Source organism: Melospiza georgiana, chromosome 9 (assembly GCF_028018845.1).
Source record: "Melospiza georgiana isolate bMelGeo1 chromosome 9, bMelGeo1.pri, whole genome shotgun sequence".
NCBI lineage: Eukaryota > Metazoa > Chordata > Aves > Passeriformes > Passerellidae > Melospiza > Melospiza georgiana.
In genome coordinates this window covers 3,642,939-3,664,522 of record NC_080438.1, presented here as the reverse complement: position 1 = coordinate 3,664,522, position 21,584 = coordinate 3,642,939, and the positions used below count along the sequence as shown (strand labels likewise).

Sequence of the window (21,584 nt, the reverse complement as noted above, 5' to 3'; positions counted from 1 at the left end):
CCTGCCAGACCTCTTGGAGAGAAACTCCATGGAAATGGCCCTGTGCCCTCCCAAAGTGATCGTGTTGGACAATTCCTGCTCACAACCTTATTTTTTTCCTGGCAGAAGCCATCACAGTCCCAGAGCTGGATGAGCACCCAAGGAGCCACTCCATCCTCTGAGAATCCTACTGGGCATCTGCTCAGTGTCCAGCTGGAAAATGTGTTATTTTTTTTTTTAAGTTTTGACTTTTCTCTGAGGATTTTTGAGTTTTTTAGGTGTGAGACAGCCACCACTGCGGTTCATTCCTATCCCCCCTCTCATCTCTAGGGCTCAGCTGCAGAAATCTTTACGGATCCATGATGGGAGCTGCTGCTCCTCCCCATAACCCCTTCCCACAGCTCTGCCTGGCACCGCTGGGACGAGCAGGTGTTCTGTGGCCCTCAGCTGCCCCTTCCCCACATCGCTGTGGGTTTTGGCACAGTGACCAGCCCCACAATCAGCTCGGAGCCGTGCTCTGTCTGAGATGCAGAGCCCTGCTGCTGCTGCTGGGAGCAGCTCCGCATTCCTGGTTTGACAGCGCCACCTCGTGAGGTGGCCCCGCTGCTGGGGACACTGTGGGACACTGTCCTGCCCCCAGGTCTGGCACAAAGACCAGAGCAGCATCAAACACCCACCTGGGGAGCAGATTCCTCCTCCTGCCGGGGGAACAACTCCCTCCTGCTGCAGGACGGGGCTCCCTCTTTTTCTCCTCCTTCTCCTCTTCCAGCTGCAGGGTCTCCACGGGTGGGTCTGAGCCCCAGATCTGGTGAAGAAAGCAGATAAGAAATGTGGGCTTGGTCTGTCTGGGGCAAACACAGAGGGGTTTCCTGTGAAATTCCCATCCCGAGCTGAGCAGATGAACCGACCGTGACATCCAGCGCTGAGGTGCCACCAGGAACCTCCTCTGAAGGCAAGAAATTTGCCCCAGCAGGGAGAGGGAAAGGTTTTGTGGTTTTGTGGCATTTATATTCTCTGAAAAAATTCTTTTGTTTAAGATTTTTCTCTTGAGAAGCTAAGAAGCTTTAAAAAAAATAATTCTTATCTCATTTGCTTCTCCTGTGTTGTGCTCATGTGTTTGACAATTGTTTAGTCACAAGTGATTATTTCTTTTGTCTCCAGTGTGAGTTGTTTTAATTCATTAGCCAATCAGGGCCAAGTTGTGTCAAAACTCTAAAAAGAGTCACGAATTTTCATTATTATCTTTTTAGCCTTCAGTATCTTTTCTATATTCTTTAGTTTTAGTACAGTATTCTTTAATATAATATAGTATCATAAAGTAATAAATTAACCTTCTGAAAAGATAGAATAAAATGCATAATTCCTGCCTTTGTTGGAGCAGTTTCCCACCAAATCCAATGGGGTTTCATTTCAGGACTGCCTGAGTGTCTCTGCAGGGCTGGAGATCTAAAAAGTGACATTTCACAGCATCAGAGGAGGGGTAAGGTCACAAGGGACCACCTGGTCCAACACCTCAGCTCGAGGAGGGTCCCCTGAGCCCAGTACTGAGGATTGTGCCCAGACGGTTCTCAAATATCTCCACTAAGGGAGGCTCCACAACCTCTCAGAGCAACCTATTCCAGTGCTCAGTTACCATCACAGTGAATAAGATTTTCCTCATGTTCAGGTGGGAATTCCTCTGTTCCAGTTTCTGCTCATCCCATTTCACAACACCACCGAGAGCAGCCTGGCTTCCACCCTCTGCACATCCCCTCTGCAGGCCCATGCAGACACTGCTCAGATCCTCTCTCAGTGCTCTCCTCTGCAGGATAAGCAGGCCTGGAGGGAGCTGCAGCCCCCCAGGAGTCACCCAAAGGAGTGTGTCACAATCAGGGTGGCACTTCGGAACCCAGCACCGGAACACTGCACCATCACGATGACTCCTGGTGAGTTCCCCTTTGCTGGGGGCTTCAGCCCCTCTAAACACACCCCAAAAAGTGGAAAAATGGGGGGAAAAAAGCAATTAAGTTTTGAAATATAGGTCCTCCCTGTAACACTGCTGTGCCTTGATGGAGGAGGGCATTTCCAGGGGCACCCACCCACCAGCAGGCTGATGCCAGCACACCTTCCTGCATCCACATCTTCCAGAAATGAATAAAACTTCACAGGGTGGTGGGAGGTGTTGGCCACTGACACTTGCACTGAGTCCTGGGTGGATGAGCTGTGTTATGCCCAGCGTTAGGGTAAGGCAGAGGAACACAGCTTGTGCCCTGCAGCCACCTCCCTTCTCCTGCCCTGTGGATGCCACCACATTTGTGCCCAGCCTCTGCTGGTTGGGAGGCTGCCATTCACACTCCCCAGCTCCTGCATGCTCCTGAACCTGCTGCTTTGCAAACAGCCTGGGCCACTCATCCCAAATCACATTTCACACACTGTCCCAGCTCCAAATCCTCCCCCTGCATGAGCACAGGACAAGCTTGTACCACACATCTCCCAAAGCTGATTCCCCCCAAAACTCCACCTCTGGCTCACAGCTGGCCACACAAAGCCCAGGTAACTCTCTCTTTTCCCCCTGTAGCATCCATAGCCTCCACGGACATGGGGCTGCTGCTGCAAGATGATGTTTTTGTTGACTTTTTCAACATCTTTCTGAGCCTTCCTGTAAGTCCACCCTGCACCATCAAACCTGGAGCCTTTCAGGGCTCTCCTCAGGTGAACTTTGCGTGGCATTTTAGAGGCTGAAGGAAAACTGGGGGTTCACCACATTCAAACTGGAAAATGAGGGAAACCTGAGGATCTCAGCTTGGAGATAAAGGGTCTAAAAGGGAATTTGATGCCCTTGTGTGTAGTGGGAACTAACTAGAACGCTGGGCTCCTCTGCCATCTCTTTCAGCTCTCCCTTTCTGTTTTGATGCAGATTTTTGGGCAGACACCCCTTTACATCAGCGGCATGGGCCGGTGGTGCCTGTGGCCGGAGCTGCCGAGCCACCTGGTGAGAAGTTGTTAGAAGGGAGGAGCGGGAGAAGGGCACAGGGCAGGGGCGGGAAGGAGCCGCTCTGGCACTGCCAGGGCCCCTCTCTGGCTCTCTGTTCGCGCAGCTGTGAGCGATCATTTCAACCCCGGCCGTCGTTTCGCTCTAAAGCCCCGGGCGGAGCACGATCCATTTAAAGTCCTGCTGCAGTTTATGGGGTCTAGCCATAAACACCGAGAGCATGTGTGGCGGCCCAGAAGGACACAAACATCATCCCCTTGTCCCGGATTCCTCCTGAACCCCCTATTCCTCCTGAATCTCGGATTCCTCCTGAATTCAACCAGGAGCCAGGGTGGCTCATGCCCTCCCTCCCCACTCGTGCCCGTTCCCCACAGCCCTTGCAGCGCTCAGATCCCAAAGCAAACAGGAACCCCCGCTCCTCTGGAAGCCCCCGGGGAGCTGCCATGCCTGGGCTCTGTGAGGAGGAGGAGGAAGGGAGCCCTGCAGGAGCTCGTTTTGGGCACGGGCAGCGGCTGAAACTCGAGTATCCCCCTTGTGCCTCAGCACCACCATCGCCATAAAGCAACAGGGCTCCTTCCCCACCTCCTTTCCCCGTAGCAGGGACCTGTTACTCACCCTAAAAGCCAGGCAGGATCCGGCTCCTTGCCCGCAGCTAATCCTCTCCTTGGGCAGCGCAGGATGCCAGCCCCGCGGCTTTGCTGGCTTGGTTGGAAAAGCAGCGTCTGCCTCACTTCTGCAAATCCAGCCTGTGCCTGCACCTCGTCCTCTGCCGGAGGCTGCTGGCTTTCATTCGCTCGGGGGAAGCAGGTGAGTCATCGCGGCACGGAGGAAACCGGAGCCGCTGCTCCTCTCGCTGCGGGGCTGGCGCTGCCAGTGCCTGCCCACTGGGTCGTGCCTCTGCTCCGGGCTGGGAAGGCATTGCACATCCCATTTTTAGGATTTACATCCCATTTTGCAGGGATTTACCCCGCCACGCTGTTATAAGTACCTGCCTAGCAGGGTTTACTGAGAGGTTCAGGGGTGGAGAGCATCCTGGGTGTGCTGCTGAGCAGGGATGCTTTGGGAAGACAGGCTATGATCTCTCTTACTGGCCACAACTCGGGATTTTGCTCACTTTGCCCCTAAAATGAGCCTTCTCAGTCCAGCTCCTCAGCCTGCATGTCAGCTGCTACTGAAAAGAAAGCTGTGGCAGCAGGAGTACTGATTCTCATTTCAGAAAAATAAGCAGTTCACTAAGGCTTTTCCTGAATATATTGCTGCTGCTTTTCCAGTCGGGTTGAAACTCAAATCTGGAGGAAACTGAGGGTGAGCCCCCAACTCAGGACAGAAAAGATGGACGTTTGCAAGGAAGAAAGGCACAAGAGCAGGACAAGCTGTCCCTGACAGGAGCAAGTTATCCTTGCAAACACCCCGTGTGCATCCTGCAACCTGCCTGAAACTCCCACTTCAGGGTGATTTGCTGGTCTCCCTCCAGCAGCCTCTTCCAGGGTGGGAGCTGGAGAGTTTCCTTGGGATCTGGCAGGCAGGCCCTGATGCCATCTGTGCTGTGTGTCCCACAGCAGAGCTGCTGAACTGGCACAGTGCTGACCAGTGGCTGCTGGAGAGGTGCATCAGCGGGAGCCAGGGCATGCAGCACCTCTGCGCCTTCCTCCGAGGAACTGCAGGTGGGCACGGGATGCTCCACAGCCCCTCCCTGCCAGCCAGGTCCACCTGCCTGCCAGGAGGCTGGCACAGAGCTGGGGGCATGGGTAAGATGCCAGAGAAAGCTTTGGAAGGTGGGCCAGCAGCAGAGATGGGAGGGAGATGCACAACCGTGGCTTTGCTGTGCTCTGTTCCCCCCGGTTCTTCTTCATCCACCCCCGGGGCTTCCAGGGGCTCCTCCCTGTTATAGACATTTTTTTATGAAAAATCTTTTCTTTAAGATTTTTCTTCTTGAGAAGCTGAGAGGTTTTAGGGACAAAATGTAAACAATGATTATTTGTTGCTGTGGAATGCAACTGGTGGATCTGCGATTGGTTTCATGCAGTTGTTTTTAATTAATGGCCAATCACAGTCAGGTGGCTCGGACAAAGAGTCCGAGCCACAACTTTTTGTTTTCTATTTTTAGCTAGCTTTCTGATGAATTTTTTTCTTTTAGTATAGTTTTAATATAATATATATGATAAAATAATAAATCAAGCCTTCTGAAACATGGAGTCAGATCCTCATCTCTTCCCTCATCCTCAGACCCCTGTGAACACGGTGACATCTCCCAACTCCCATCTCTTGTCTGATCTGTAGGGGAAGAACTGATGGACTTCTGGCTCATCACTGAGAGGCTCCTGGGTCTGGATGAGTCGGATGGGAGTCAGAGGGAGCTGTTCTTGTCCCTGGAGCACAGGCTGAGAGCCACCCACCTGCGTGAAGGCTCCAGCGTCCTCACCTTCTGCACCACCATCGTGGGTAAGGGACATGGGAGGTGGGATGAGCACCACCCTTCCAGAGAGTGGATCTTTCCTGGCTGCTCCCAGGGGGATGGGATGCCATCCTCTCCCCGGGGAACAGCCTGCATGGAGCCATCTCCCTGTTGTAATTCCCTGCATCCATCTCAGGATCTCTTCCAAAAGCCAAGCACATCCAGTCCATCAGCACCAGGAGGGAGATCCTAAGCAAGATGCAGGAACAGGTCCTGTTCGTGATTCAGAGTTACTGGCTCCCTAAATTCCTCGTGCACTGCAAGATGGGGATGGAGGAAGAGGAATTGTGCTGGCCTTTGCTCCAGGAATATCAGGAACGTTTATCACAGGCTGGCTGGCAGCCCCCAGGCCTTGCAGAGCCCCTCCCCACCATGCACATCAAAAGGAGCCAGGGTGTGCCAGGGCCCTACTGCAGCCAGAAGGCCAAAGCAGAGGTCTGGGCTATGGTCAAGGAAGGGAGAGACAGCCAAGAATTGAAAATGGCCACTTTTCAGGTGAAAGCAGAGAAGCAGCCAGGGCCAGCTGGGAGCAGGGAGGAATTGTGGCTGGATAAGAATGCTGTGGGATCAACTCCCCAGCAGTCACAGCATCCTGCCTTTGGAGGCAGAGGAAGAGCAGCATTTCCTGGCAGCCCTCAGTCCAGTGCAAAGCAGGATCTACAAAACCTCTGTAAGGTGAAAATGCTCCCTGACCTGCTTCCCTCTGCATCCCTCGTCCGGCTGCCATCCCTGAAAAAGCCAATCAAGACTCTGGATTTCCTTCCCTGGGCCCTGAGTGCCGAGGCTTGTGCTGGAAGACCCTTCAGAGATTTCCTGCAGCACCAGAACAGGCCCATGGAGACTCTTCTCCTGGACCTGTGGCACGACCTGGAGGAGTTTCTGCCCGTGGTGCTGGACTCCAGCAGAGAAAACAGCTTCTCCCTGCGCCATCTGATTGGGGAGAAGATCTGCAAGACCTACCTGGAGGACAGCAGCATTGAGAAGCTGCCCTTGGAGACCAGGACCCTCGTGAGTTTGTGGAACCGTCTGACATATGGAGAATTCTCCCCCTGGATATTCAGAGCCCAGAAGGAGATTTGCAAGGTACACAGGGTCAGGCTGGGAGGTACGGCTGGCATTGGCACCCCTGTGGTGGTGTGAGGGCTCTGGGGGTGTTTAGGAAGTGAAGCAGTTGGAAAATGAAGAGGAAAAGGGATTAGGAAGGGAACAAGATGCAGTCACCTTGCAATGAACCAGGCCAGTGGAGAGGAGCTTCCTCACTGGTTGGGCTGAGCAATCACTGAACATCTCTGGTGACCCTGGCTAGGTGCACATTCCAGGACCATCCTTCTGCACCCATCATGGTTCCAGCACAACCCCAGTAAAAACCATTTAGAACCCCAGCCCTTCTGGGCAGCCCCATGGACCAAGCTGGATGTGCAGGCATGTCCTGGGCATGTCAGCAAGGTGTGAGCCACCCGTGGCACCAGCACTGTCACCCTGCCTGAGGACAATCCCCCTTTGCTCCTCCTCAGGTGCTCTGTGGCCTCTATGAGGAATTTCTGGCTGCTGACGACAGAACATTCCTCCAGTTTATGGTAAGGGGGATGCACAGGGGCATCCTTGGGGGGTGTGCAGGCTCCATTGGGGATGTGAAAAGGTGGTGGAGTGAGGGACAGAGGGAGGAGAAGCCCAGCATTAGCTGCAGTGGTCTGGCATCCCACAATCTCCCCAGCCAGTGCTGCCACAGGGTGACACAGCAGATCCTACCCTGCTCCAGCTGCCACAGCAATGATCCTCAGCTCTTCCAGCACAGCATCCCCTTCAGCTGGCAGCACTGCTGTCACAACCTGTGAGAGCTCCCCTGGGACAAGCTGTGACCCTGCCTAAAAGCTGGGAGAAATGCAATTACAGGCTTTTAGTGTAGGCATGGGTGAGCCCAGCACTTCTGGGAATTGATATGCCCTTTTTTTCCTTGCCCACACTATTAATGTGTAATTATTCCTGCTATTAATGTGACTCATGTGCATGACACACATAGGATGACCCTGCCCCAGCACCAGTGCCTGGTCAGCACAGGGGGGAAGAGGCCATGCAGCCTTTTAGCCTATGACTCAACCACCCTCAAATTTTCCACTTCTTTTTTTCCACCAAAAAGAATTATATACAAAATCAGAGTCACACAAGCCCTCTTCCCAGACTATTATTGCTCCTGGCATCAGAAATCCCATAAAACCTCTCCAAAGTCCAGCATTACACCCAGAAACCTCCTTGTAGGCAGAACCCCCTGAGCATCCCACCTGCACTGGTACCTGTGCATGCAATTCTTCCCACTGCAGATGGTGTTCTTCAGACCAACTGTTTTCCCAAACTGAAATGTAAAATCAGCAGCTGATCCCTGGGCATGTTAAGGAGAGGCTGTCAGGGCTTGGTGTCCTCAAAGACCTGGCTCCCAGAGCCTCAGCCAGGGAGAGCTGAGCATTTTGGAAAAGTCATCAAAGTCAGCTGGCAGCTCCCAACTGCTCTTAGTGGGGAGTTAATTATCTGCCCGAGTTTTTTTAAGCACCTCTTGTGGAGGAAATCTCCCCTGTGAGGCCGGAGCTGCTCTGGGAGTGCAATTAGCACTTCAGCAGGGTCGGGCCCTGCTCTCTGTGGGCACCATCCCCTGAGCCAAACCCCTCCCGGCACTGCTGCTGCTCTGTCAGGGGAGCTGCTGCCAGCTTAGCAGGGTTATTTTTGGTGCCTGCTCTCAGCTCCCAGCCAGAAATCAGCCACTCTACCCCTTAGGCTTGGCGAGCTGTGCAAACTGTTTGTCTTTGGGGAGAGGCAAAACCTGCAGGAGGGTTTGGGGGAATGAGGGAGGCACTCCCAGGGCAGCAGCTGGTGACAACAGCCAAGAAAACAGCACACGAGGCTGCCAGGCTGCTGAGGACACCTTCAGGGTTGTTTCCAGCACTCCTGAGGGGAAGCTGAGCCCTTCAGGAAAGCTGCAAGGCTGTGTCTGGCCTAACTCTGGCTGCCTGTACGTCCCAGCCAGCTTGAGCTGAGCTTTGTGCTCTCACAGATTCCTTCCAGATTGCTTAAAGCTCAAGCAGAGGTCTGAACCAGGCAGGTCTGGAGTCTGAGGTGCAGTAAAACACGTGGGTGATGTCTTGTGAAGGCTGAGCTGGAACAGACACTGGACAGAGCTAAAGAATAAAGCAAGGATTTATTAAAGGCCTCAATGGATCCACTTTGGGCAGCACAAGAGCCCAGCCAGGGCTGCACCCCAGATGAAACAAAATGGTCACAAAAAATGGACAATGGGTCATGGGGTCTCCCACTTTTATAAGTTCTGCTCCATTTGCACATTGGAGTTAATTGTCCAATTCCAGCTTTAGCCCATGCAGTCCCATCCTGCTTGTGTTTCTCTCTTCATTCCACATTGTTTGTGCTCTTGGGCGTGAGATTTGGATCCTTTGTCCTTGGTCCCCAGCTAGAGCAGGAATTGTTTTGTCTCCCTGCTCTGTGCACAGAGCTCACCATCCCCTCATATGAAGCCCAGACCCACACACTAAAGCAGCACAGAATCTGAAAAACACAAAAGTTCAAACCTGAGGCATTCTGGGCCCAGTGGTGGAGATGGGGAAGGTGCTCTGTGCTGTCACCCTGCCCTGTTCTCACCACAGGCTCCAGGCATGGATGTCCCCATGGCCAAGGTGCCAGGCCGTGCTGCTGGCAGATGGGGACATTTCCACCTGTCCCAGAGGATGGACCAGGCCCTGCAGCTGAGCCAGGCCCTGCATGGCACGAGGAGCTTGGAGGGGGTCTCCTCCAAGCACTGGCAATTGCTTGCTGCTCGGGACCTGCAGAAAGGGGGCTCCATCCAGGCAGAGATGGAGCTGCTCCTGGGCAGCCATGGTAAGAGGGGGCTCTCCATCCCTGGTGGGGCTCATGGTGGCTAAAGCCAGTGAAACATGGTTTATGCTCTGGTGGTAGCCCTAAACAGATGATGGACATCATGGGGTGGGTGGGTACAGTGGGTCTGGGAGCCTTCATTTGTAAGAAAAGCTTTGGCAGCTTTTTATTTCCTGTCAAAATCAGTCAAAACTGTCCACTGGGATTTTAGACAAGGGCCAGATTCCCTCCTGCCAGTACCAGGGGCACCAAATGCCAAATCCCTGTATTGTCCTGGATCACCAGAGCAAATGAAAGCTGCAGCAAAGTGGCTGAAGCCCAAAGCCAGCAGTGGCTCCTGTCACCTCAGCTCCACATTTTGGCCTTCTGAGGATGCTGGGACTGCCCATGCTGGTGCCACTGGTGTAACCCTTCAGCTTTGTTCTGTCATGCAATCCTTTGGGAATGACACCGATTTTCTGAGCTGCACTGAGGGTGCAGCAGTCACCTGGATCACCCCTGTAGCCTGTGAGCCCTCAGTTTTACCCAAGAAACGCAGTGTTACAGGTAGATCATTGAGCAGGACACACAAGGGGACAGGAAAAGTGACAAAACCCACTCCTGAAGGGCTGTTGTAACCAGAGGTAATGTTCATGGGCTCTGTCCCCTCTCTCCTCTCTGCTGCAGAATCCCAGAGGATGATAGCAGATGAGCAGGCTGTGAGCAGCCCCAGCAGGGAAGAGGAGCTCCTGCAGCTCACGAAGGCAGCACTCGGTGAGTCCAGGCAAGAGCCCAGGTGGGCTCCCACACATCCAGCAGCCTTGGGGAGCTTCTCCAGAAGGAAAGGCCTCTCCAGCCACCACAGGCTGTGCTCTGGGGCATTAACCTAGCCAGGGAGGGTGGCACTGGGGGATTTCTCTGAAGCAGATGCTGAGGAGGCCAGACCATGAGAGGTGAAGTATCAGTGATGATGTGAGAGATGGGGAGACTGTAAAGTGATCACAGAATCCAATTTTATTGTGGACTACAAATGCTTATAGACTGTTTTAGGAAGGCTTATAATGTTTTACTGCAATTATTGGGTTAAAAATCATATAAACAAACTTATACATTTTAAACCTCTCTTGCCTGCAGAAGTCTGATGTAATTTTCTTTTTCCAGTAAACCTGTCTGATTGAATCTTCCTGCAATCTTGATTTAATCCTCAAAGTTCTGTTTGCTCTTGCCAAGGCATCCTGTTATCAAATCTTTTAAGCTAGCCAGGTCCAAAGTCCATCATCTGTCTTGTGTCCCAGTATCCCAGTAGTGAAGAGCTCCCTTGGTGTCTCCTGGGCCAGAGTCACCAGAGAGACACCCCGTGGAGGCTCCAGGATCCAGGTGTCACCTCTGGCTGTCCCCTGGGGAAGAGGCCAGCCCTGTTTCTGTCCCCACAGCTGTTGCATCTGAGAGGATTGCTCGAGAGAATGCTGCTGCTGCTGCAAGGAAGAGGGAAGCTAGAAAACGCAGGTCTGGCACCTCTCAGCACACAGCTTTGCTCCTCCCACTCTTTCAGGTGTTTCCCAGTGCTCCCCTGTAGTGCCACTGCTCTCTGTTTGCTCATTTGGACCTCTCAGATGTAGGGTGGCCTGTGGTTTTAAACTGCAGAATTAGCAGGGAAAGGAGAAAAAATAATACTCCCCACCCCCAGCTCAGATTTACTCTTCACACCTTGTGCAAATCTTGTGCACTTCATCCTCAATCAACCCCCAGAATGCCACCTGAGCAGTGCTTAGATTCCCTGAAAAATCACTTAAAACCACACTGTGGCCATGCTTAAATCATACTTAAATCTCGTACTCGCATTTCACCTCCTGGGACTACTCCAGCACTAGGATATAAAGCAAATGGAAAAATGATGCTGAGCACCTGGGCTGAGCTGATTTCTTCAGCCCAGTTATGCAAATGCACCCAACATCCATCCCACCCCAAGGGGCCAGACAACAACTGCTATAAATTAATTTTTCTATGGCCCATCAGCATTGATATTCCATCCAGACCCTCACCCCAAACCTACCAAATCACTCCTGGGCCTGCAGGCTGCTGGGCTGGAGGAGGAAACACTGCAGATGAGCAGGACAGACACTCCCATGTGCAAGAAGAGAGTGCAGGGGAGGGTACCTAGTGCCCTCTACCATTGTCCAACCTCCTCCAGGACCAGAAATCCAGTGGGACCCCAACCCCATGGCCTCCCCTATCAGCTGCTCCCCACCTTAGCCCCCCTTCCATCAATCCAGTGCCCTCCTCATGCCTCTGGCTGCCCTTGACGCTCTCTCTGCTCTCCTATCTGGCAGGCTGGAGGAGGAGGGTGAGGAGTATGACGAGGACGAGGAAGATGAGGATGAGGATGAAGAAGAGAAGGAAGGACCCTACTATCAGAAAAAGAAGAAGCAGAAACAGATGGAGAAGCAGAAAAAGTCAGGGAAGCAGAAAAAGACAGAGAAGCAGGAAAAGACAGGGAAGGAGAAAAGGACAGAGAAGGAGAAAAGGACAGAGAAGGATAAAAAGACAGAGAAGGAGAAAAAGACAGAGAAGGAGAAAAAACAGAGGCAGAGGAGGAAGGAACAGCAGCAGGATTTGTTGCCCTGGAACAAAAAGCCCAGGTCGAGGCGTCCTCGGTTTGTGCAGGATGGGACAGGGGACCTCAAGACACCGAGGATGGTGAGGAAAGACATTCCTGTGTGCTCCAGGCTGAGGGTGCTTGCCAGGCAAGGCAGAGAGGAGGTGCTGGGAGACAAGGGTTGCCACATAAATGGGGTGAGGGGATCAGACTTGGAGAGCTGCAGAAAGGCAGCAGGGAAAGGCTCCCTGAAATAGGGCTCTCCTCGAGCCAGGTCTCATGAGCTCTTGGAAATCCATTTCCCACCCAAGATAGCTCAGCTACCTTTTGAGGCATAAAATCAGCAGGATGGCTTCTGTGGTAGTGTTGGAAACAAAAAAAAAAAAAAATTTAAAAAGGTAAAATAACAAGACTTTTTACAGAGAAAAAGCGAGCCAGATTCCAGAGGTTCTTGCTCCTGGTAAAACACCCCACAAAAACCATTGGCTTCTTTGTTCTCTTCTTTTTCTAGTAAATTGCTCAGGTGGGACTTTTTGGCTCCTGTCCAATTGGCCATCCTTAAATTTGACTCCATGTTCTTAGAAGGCTAATTGATTATTGTATTGTATTTATTATATTATATTTATTATATTAAAGACTCTATATTAAAACTATACTAAAGAATAGAGAAAGGATACAGACAGAAGGCTTAACAAGATACTAATGGAAAACTTGTGACTCTCTGCAGAGCCTTGACACAGCTGGCTGTGATTTGTCATTAAGTTAAAACAATTCACATGAAACCAATCAAACTATGACCAGTTGGTAAACAATGTCCAAACCACATTCCAAAGCAGCAAAACACAGGAGAAGCGAATCAGATAATTATTGTCTTCATTTTTCTCTGAGGCTTCTCAGCTTCCCAGGAGAAGAAATCCTGGGCAAGGGGGATTTTTCCAGAATATATGACAGTGACACTGGCTGATGCCACCTGTGCTGTGTCCCCACAGGCATGGGCCTGGGATGCCATCCGGGAGCTTGTCAGGAGCTTCTGCAAGTTCAGGAGGGACATGAAGAATCAAACACGCTGTGCAGAATTTCAGGATTTTCTCCGTCAGGAGCGAAGAAACAAGAGGGAAAGTATGTCCAGTGTCCCTCCACCCCTGCTCCTTCCTCCCCTGGGTTTAGGTAGAGAAGAAAATGGAGAAAACCAGGAAACCTGTCCCTTACCTCCCACCACCATTACTTAGTGCCCTGTTAGGCTGTTGCATCTCTCTCAAGCAATGTTGTATATGCAAGTTTGCATCCCTGCCTTAAAAAAAAAAACCAAATCAGGAAACAGTAAATGGAGCTAAGGTGAGACAGGCCAGAAAAACAAACAAAAGGAAATTGTTTTCTGGGCAATAGGGAGCTGGCCTGAACAGAAAGTTTACACACAGGTTTGAGAGGAGGCAGGAAAAGCAACTAGAAAAGTAACCCACTAAACACACAGAAACCCTATTTAGATCAAGAGAATTTTGTATATGGGGGAAACAGATTTTTTCCCTTTCATCCTCACTCATTATCTGCTTGTGGGCTAACAGCTAGACAGACCAGCAGGCTTTACCAACAGGCCATTCCCTATGGAAACAGTGAACATAAACACTCTGTGGGTGCAAAGAGGAGGAGGGAAGGAGATCACCAGGCCAGAGGGAAGGTGTAGCTCACAGGGGTAGAAATGCCCCCAACAAATTGCATGTAGCTAAGGGAAGCCCAGATGGGGTGAAGGAGCAAACCCAGTGCTGGGCAGCAGCACACAGCATCTCTTCCCCTGACTCAGACTTGCCTGTCAAGGAGAAGAAGAGCAAAAGTCCTGCCAAGAGTCCTGCCAAGAGCCCCCGCAAGGGCAAGGGCAAGGGCAAGGGCCAGCAGCAGCAGGTGACGCTGATCAAACGCCGCATTTTGGACAAACAGATCATCGTCGTCAACTTTCTCGCGGATGACCTCCGCTTTTACCTGGAGATGGACAGGTAAGTTCTGCTTCCACTTTCTTCTAGGTGCTTGGGCACCTGGTGGTACAGAATCCCAGAATGGTTTGGGTTGGAAGGGAGCTTAAAGGTCATTCCGTTCCAGCTCCCTGCCTTGGGCAGGGATGTGTCCCTCTGGACAAGGTTGCTCAGAGTTCCATCCAACTTGGCCTTGGCACCAGCCTGCCTTGGCTCTGGCCCAAACCCATCTGTGATGGAGACATCCAAAGCCCCCATTTCAGCCTGCAGCCATCCCCTGGCTCAGGGTTCCTGCTTGAAATCCTTTTGCTTCGGAAGTCCCAAGCGATTCAGCATTGGGCTACACCATTCTGGATGTCCCAGCTGTGGTGGCATTTCTTCCTTGACTTTGTCCACGTTCCCAACAAACCTCTCAGCCCAATCCATGGCCCTGCAAACCTCTAAGCAGCCAATACCTCCACAACAGGCAAATCCCCATCTTTTAGTCCTCCTCTTTTCCCAAAAAGGGAGAACATCACCTGCCCCAGGTGAACCCTGTGACCACGAGGGTAGCAGAAGAGGGAGGTGGCCTTCCATACCTCCTGTGTCACAGCTCCATGGGATTGCTTTGAGGATTGAGCATTGAGGGTTGAGGATTGCTTTTCCTGGCCAAGCAAATACCAAATTGTCAGATTAAGCACTTTTCTGACCCAGAGATGGGGCAACTGAGAGGCATTTTAAAAAACTGTTATTACATCTTCAGTCTCAAGTGAAGGGAAGACCATACAGATGTTATAATTCATGCCATCACAATCAGAAGCCAATTATTTAAGAATTTCTTGGCCTATCAGCTTTAGCCACACCATGCTGTAAATGCCTTAAAGCCAATCATCTAAAATTACCCCTCGTGGGTCCCACTACAATGCATCTTTCACAGTTCTATTTCTCTAAAGTACTTAGTATTTTTTGCAAAGCCAAAGGAATTTAAGAATTTTCTACAAATCCACTTCCCACACCAAATTAAGCAAGAACAGGAGTGTCTAGCCTAGCAGTTAAGCAGCTCTTGTCTCAGTGCAAGACCCCACGTGCCTTTGCAGGTTTTCCAAGCTGGCTGACGGCATGGAAGATGCAGAACCCCAGAACGCGGAGTCAGGAAACTACAGTTCCTTTCTCAAAAAGAAGCTTGAGATCATCAGCAAACTTTTCCTGAACTCTGACATCCCCCCCAAGCTGAGGGTGAGACATCAGGACCTGCCCTGGAAGGCTGCTCATTGCTCAAGGCCATGGCAGCACAGCCAGGAACAGTGGTGGGGAAAGAGGAAGAGGGTCTGGATCTGCTGGGGGGGATTTGGGGCGTGCTCTGGAGCTTGGGGCTTCCACATGGGCTGGGAGGGGTGGGAAGCAGTCCCCCAGCAGGCCCTGATAAATTGAAAACAGGCATGTGGATAAGGATGGGGAAGATGGGGATGGTTCTCCAGCATTACCTGCTGGAGAAATGCCAGGCCTGGAGTGCCAGGATGGTGCTGCACACCGCCAGTCCAGTCCTTTCACTCCTCAGAGGCCACTGTCACCACCATCCCCTCCCACTGCACCCACCCCAGCACCCCAGTAGCTCTGCCATCTCCCCTTTGGAAGGCACAATGGTTCCCACAGAAATCCAGGTGGGATCCTGTCCTTGTGCTGGCATTCCAGGATGGAATTTGGGTCTGTGCTTAGAGACTGCTGAGGTGGGGTCAGGCAGAGAAACCTGGCCCCAACTGAGACATAAACTTCAAAGAATTTAGGGATTTTATAGGAGCTGAGGTTTTAATTAGAGAGAAGCTTTACTGGAGTTAATCAAAATCAATGCGTAGGTCTTGATGAAGTTAAGAGTGAGTAGTTAACTAATAATTGATTGCTTGTCAGCATGATGTTTGGTTAGCTGGGTTTATAATGAAGAATACAGAAACTGATAAATAGCTTTTAGGACCATAAGACAATTGTTTTTAGGAACATAAGACAATTGTGGCCTCCTCTGTTCTGAAGCCAATTGAAGATGGGGAATAGGAGTTCTACCAAGGGTTCATTTGTCATATTTGCATTGAAAAGGTGGAAAGGTCAGAACGAGGAAGACTTCATTTACTTCCTCATTTTGGGACCCCTCCCCATGAAAGGGCCAAACATTATGCTGACAAGCAATCAATTATTAGTTTCAAGGAACAAACTACTCATGCTTAATAGCTTTTGAACTAATTACCATACGGAGTGGGGAGTGGGATGTACCAAAGTCATGAACATGTACTTGTATTTTGGGTATTCAATACTTGTATAGATAAAAGGACTCTGTAATGACCTGTAAATTGAGGTGTGTATTTGGGACCTACCCCACAATAAACATCCACTTTCCAAGTCTAAACTGTCAGAGAGTTTTTTTCTGTCACAATTGGACATCGGTACTAGATCAATATCCGTATTTTTTAATAAATCACATCAGGAGTGCTGCAAAGTGCTTTGCTCTCCTCTGTGCCCAGGTGAACATCTCTCAGAAAGAGAGGGATTTCATCTGGCGTTCGTCCTCCAAGGGGCCGCTGACCCGGGCCATCTACCACAACGCCAAGGTCACCCTCTTCCCCATCCTGATGTTCTTCTGGAGAAGGTACCCGTCCATCCCCTCTCTGCCCAGGGGGAGGAGGCTCTGGGCATGCCACCCTGTATCTCCAGCCACTTCTTCCTCTGCCATCAGGGAGGTTCCCGGGGAGGAGTTTTGGGCATGGAGAGGGATCAGGGAGGAGTTCTGGGCATGGAGAGGGACATGGGATGCTCCCAGGGAGGTATTCTGGGTATGGAAAGGGACCAGGGGGCAGTTCTGGGCATGGAGAGGGATGAGGGAGGAGTTCTGGGCATGGAGAGGGATCAGGGAGGCTCCCAAGGAAGAGTTCTGGGCATGGAGAAGAACCAGGGATGTTCCCAGGGAGGAGTTCTGGCCACGGAGAGGGATCAGGGAGGTTCCCAAGGTGGAGTTTTGGCCATGGAGAGGGATCAGGGAGGTTTTCAGGGAGGAGTTCTGGGCATGGAGAAGAATCAGGGATACTCCCAGGGAGTAATTCTGGGCATGGAGAAGGACTTGGAATGCTCCCAGGGAAGAGTTCTGGCCATGGAGAGGGACCAGGGATGCTCCCAAGGGGAAGTTGTGGGCTTGGAGAAGAATCAGGGATGCTCCCAGGGAAGAATTATGGGCATGGAAAGGGTGACCAAGGGTGGGCTGAAAATGCAGACAAGAACCTCCCCGGGAGCTCAGCTGGAATTGTCTCCTTGGAGCTTCACTGCCCCCGCTGTTTCTCACACAGGTTCTGCACCTGGAAGGTGATGAGGACCTTTCAGGCCTACCAGGAGCTCAGCAGGTTTGGGACCCCTGAGGAGGAGGAGGAGGAGAACTCTGAGCTCCCTGATGAGGGGGACAGGAGCTCTCAGGAGGCCAAGGGAGGCAGGAGCTCCAAGGCCCAGCAGCAGGAGAGGAGCTCCAAGGCCCAGCAGCAGGAGAGGAGCTCTCAGGAGCCCAAGGGAGGCAGGAGCTCCAAGGTCCAACAGGAGAAGAGCTCTCAGGAGCCCAAGGGAGGCAGGAGCTCCCGTGGCCGCAAGGAGGGCAAGGTTCCAGCCTCTTCACCTGCAAAAAGCCCCTCCAAAGCAGCCAAGAGCCCTGGTCCCAAGAAGCTGGAGGTCATTGCCTCTACTACACAACATGCTCCAGGTTTGTTCTTCCAGTGCAGAAACACCCAGACCTGACATCTTTTAGGTTGATCCCCTCCTTCACACAGCTTTGAGGGTGTATGTGCTGCAGGCCTGCTGGGGAAATGGAATGGAATATTTTTATTTTTTTTTCCCCTGTCAAAATTAGTCAAAAGTGTCCAGTGGGATTTTAGAAATTTTCTTTGGTGAATAGGGAAGTGAGCACAGAGACTTCCTGTGCAAAGAGCTGTTGCATAATTCCTATTTATTTCAATAGCCAAGTTAAAAATAGTCAGGCACACCCCCTGCAACAGAAATAAAAACCCCCAGTCTTTTTGGGCTGCAAGTCAAATGCAGGGAGCAGGAAAAGGAGAACAACTGTGCAGCCAAACACCAGGCATTCCATGGAGGGTGCTTGGTATATCTGGAGTGGAGAATAAGCTCCATCAGGATTTCAGGTGACATCTCCAGGGAAAGAAATGTTTTTTCCTTCCTCATCCCCTTGTTTAGTTTTGATACACCGAATAACTCTAAACTGGAAAACACAAAAGTGATGCTGAGCGCTGTCAGTCTGCCTGACAGCCCGCTCCTTGGCTTGAATATTCATTTGGAAATTGTCTAATTGATTTTTGATTAAAGGGGAAACCAAAATAGGCACATACTAATCTTGCTTTGACGGATGAGTGGGCGTCAGCAAGCTGCTGCTCTGCTCCCCTGTCATTTATCACTGTCAAGTTCTGGCTAAAAAGCAGCAGAGTTCGAGGATTTGTATGGCTCCAGGCAGGTGTTTGAGCTCCTGCTCCCCAACAGGGCTGAGGTGACACAGCCCTGTGCCCCAGCAACGCCAGGCCATGTCCATAGCTCCCACCACCTCACCCCCTGGCTATTCCCATGGAAAACATCCACTCTTCAGCTTGGGTCTCCACCTTGTTACAGAGGTCTTCCAGGACCTTCTCAAAAGTCGTTGTTTTAATGCAAAAGTCACCAAAAAAAAAAAACCCTCCAGGAAAACCTCATGTATCACAGATGTATTCCAAGGCAGAAACCTTGTGTTAGAGTGCAGTTATCCAGTGTTTGCCAGGTTCTCCAGGGAGCAGAGAGAGTGACATTCAAACCGATTCAGATCAGAGACAGGGAGTCGTTTTTTACACTAGAGGGTGGTAAAACACTGGTTTAGGTTGTCCAGAGAAGCTGTGGCAGCCCCATCCCTGGGAATATTCAGGATCAGGTTGGATGGGGCTCTGAGCAATCTGATCTAGTGGGAGGAGGTGTTGGGGGCTGCACAAGATGGCCTTGAAAGGTCCCTTCCAACACAAATCATTCTGTGTTTAAATCAGTGCCAAGCAGCACAGCCCATGTTTAACCACAGCCACAGAGTGACTGCACTGGACACACAGAAAAGACTCTGATCTCTCCAGGATGGACATTAATCCCACAGGGACAACACTCCCCAAGCCACCTCTCCTTGCTGCATCTCACAGGGATGAGTGAGACTCGGGGTCAGAAAAAACAGGAACATTTTTAACAGCAGCCAGGCAGGAAAAAACCCCTCAGCTTGCCTGGCATGTGGGGGACAAGATGTGAGACCCAAAATAGCTGCTGTGTCTGACTGTGCTGATGTCCAGACACTTTTCTGCACATTATGCTTCCAACGATGACCTTTCTTTAAGGGTCTTGGTTTTCTAACCTTTAGGTAAAAATTTTACCTTTAGGTAAAACTTTACCTTTAGGTAAAAACATTACCTTTAGGTAAAAACTTGCTTTTGAGCTGTCATTAAAAAAAAATTAAAATTGCCTTTGTTGCCTTTTAAAAAGCACTGAAATTGCTGGGGGAAACACCTGTAAATGCAGAAAGAACCTCCTCTCCTTTTATTTTGAGGGTTGTGCAGACGTGGTTTGAGCAGGGCTGGGTGGTGACAGGCAGGGACCCATCTGCTGTCACCAACATCACTGTCCTCAGGGCACTCCTGGGACAAGCTTCCCAGGCAGGCACAAAGCCTGGCACACCTTTCTATTTGTAGAAAAATTCTTTTTCCACTTTGTTTTCTCAGTCATCCACGGATGTGGTTCAGAATGCTTCAGCTTGGCAGCTGAGAAATGCATAAGCTGAATTAGTAAACAGTGTCCAAAGAAAATTTGAGGACAAACCTCCTAATGAGCCTGTATTAAAAAAAAATTGAAAATATTATTTTTTAAATAATATTTTTAAAATAATTTAAAATCTCCCATTTCTGCCACCCAGCCTTGCCACAGAGCCAGGGTGGGACAGGTCACCCCCAAATTGTTTCAATGTCAAGTCCTTGCTCAGCCATCCTTCCTTGTGCTCTGGGTAACCTCAAATAATTTGAGGGGGACACCAGTGCTGTCCCCCCTCTTTTGCCACCAGAGCACTGCATGTTTCTCCCCTCACCAGGTAAAAAGGCTCTCCTTTCCTACAACATGTCAGATGGCCTTGGGCTCCTGCTACCACGGCCCCCAAGGAAAACTGAGCCTCCAGAGGAGCAAAAAGGTGAGGAAGCACTGAATGGAGCACTGAATGGAGCCCTCCTGCTCCTGAGGGCTGTGGGGATGGGAGCTGGGCTGGAGGGCTCCCTGCAGCAGCCCTGGTGGGAACTCTGTGCTGTTCTTTCCCTCAGCTGCAGACGCCAGTGGGGAGAAGAGGCCCTCGCTCACTGAGCCCGCCCTGCAGGCTGGGTAGGTGCTCCCAGGGGTGCTCTCCTCCTCCAGAGCCCAGCAGCACAGCCTGTGGTTCCCATGAATCACAGGGGATGGTGCAGGATGCTGGGCAGCCCCACCAGCTCGAGAAACAGCCTCTGAAACTCCCAGATGCTGCACAGAGGCTCTGTGCCCAGAACTCCTCCCTGGGAGTATCCCTGGTCCCTCTCCATGCCCAGAACTCCTCCCTGGGAGCATCCTTGGTCCCTTTCCATGCCCAGAACTCCTCCCTGGGAACATCCCTGATCCCTCTCCATGGCCAAAACTCCACCCTGGGAACCTTCCTGATCCTTCTCCATCCCCAGAACTCTTCCTGGGCACACACAGGGCCCTGTGCTGCTCCCTGATCACCCTCACCTGCCTTCAGCACCAGCAGCCACTGATGCAGCACCTCTCCCTTCCCTGCAGGCCCTAAGAGAAGCTCAGCCCTCCCAAAACAACACCCACACAGGTGTGATCCAAGGAAGCTGAGCAGCCTGGACACAGGGAATTGTTTGCACCCAGCAAGAAGAAACCTAAAAATAAAGCAACTGACAGCATCCTGCAGCTTACCTGGTGGCAGCACAGCAGCTCACAGCTCACAGCCCTGGCAGGGAGGTGCTGTGACACATGTTTGCAGCTGAAACACCACACAAATCTCCCTCCTCACGTGGATCTGGGAAATGCACCTCAGCTCCTCACCTTCCCACACAAGTGAAATACTTCCTGTGGGTAGCAAGGCTGAGAGAGCCCATTTGGTTCACTTAGCTGGGTGCTGAGATGGGGCCTGCTTTGCAAAAGCCTTTCTGAATTTCCAGCAAAAATCAGCTCCTGTCTGACTGGGGCTTCAGCATTCTTTTTTTGGTGAGGTTTGGGGTTTTGGGATGGGTTTTTTTTTGTTTTTTTGGTTTTTTTTAAGCCAGTGTGTGTTTACAAAGCACTACCCAAATCATAGCAAAGGCCTTAATTCTACCCAGCTGAAACTGAGTCAAGGTGACTTTGCCAAGTCACCAGGAAGCTGCAGAAACCACACATATTCTTTGGACCTCGGGAAGAAAAGACCACAACCTTTATCAGTTTGTCAGAGGCAAGCTCTCAGCTTTGTCATTTTGAGCTATTTTTATCCACTTTTTAATCCCAGATCCTAGAAGAATCCATCCTGGGAATAACACCAGGTGCATTTGAAGGCAGAGGACAACATGTTTCATACTTATCAGTTCTGATTATCAACACTTTGCCTCTGGAGGATCAAAAATACCCAAACCCAAGAACATTTATTTAACTGAAGGGCCTGGGAAGCTGATACCATTCCTACAACACAAAATGTGACCGACTCTCAGAACTGCTGTGCTGGAAGTTGATTTTTGCCCTGAAAGCTTCCAGCCC

The 21,584-nt window shown here is 51.1% G+C and overlaps 1 protein-coding gene across 1 annotated transcript; it reads left to right on the top strand.

The window, feature by feature from the left end:
• Positions 1 to 1,894: 1,894 nt before the first annotated feature.
• RGSL1 (regulator of G protein signaling like 1) lies at positions 1,895 to 20,634 on the top strand. The gene is made up of 22 exons (XM_058030368.1): positions 1,895 to 1,904; positions 2,537 to 2,619; positions 2,876 to 2,950; positions 3,628 to 3,757; positions 4,510 to 4,614; positions 5,231 to 5,392; positions 5,542 to 6,488; positions 6,920 to 6,982; positions 9,053 to 9,284; positions 9,948 to 10,034; positions 10,694 to 10,766; positions 11,591 to 11,686; positions 11,852 to 11,957; positions 12,846 to 13,084; positions 13,468 to 13,483; positions 13,669 to 13,844; positions 14,897 to 15,035; positions 16,310 to 16,434; positions 17,126 to 17,262; positions 19,918 to 20,013; positions 20,141 to 20,198; positions 20,628 to 20,634. Exons 1-22 carry the CDS (start codon positions 1,895 to 1,897, stop codon positions 20,632 to 20,634), a joined length of 3,162 nt encoding a protein of 1,053 aa, XP_057886351.1.
• The last annotated feature ends 950 nt before the right edge of the window (positions 20,635 to 21,584 follow it).

Coding starts and splice junctions, on each gene's coding strand:
- RGSL1 (XM_058030368.1), top strand. Junction 3,758..4,509: donor CATTCGCTCGGGGGAAGCAG/GTGAGTCATCGC, acceptor TGTGTCCCACAG/CAGAGCTGCTGAACTGGCAC. Junction 20,014..20,140: donor GCCTCCAGAGGAGCAAAAAG/GTGAGGAAGCAC, acceptor TCTTTCCCTCAG/CTGCAGACGCCAGTGGGGAG.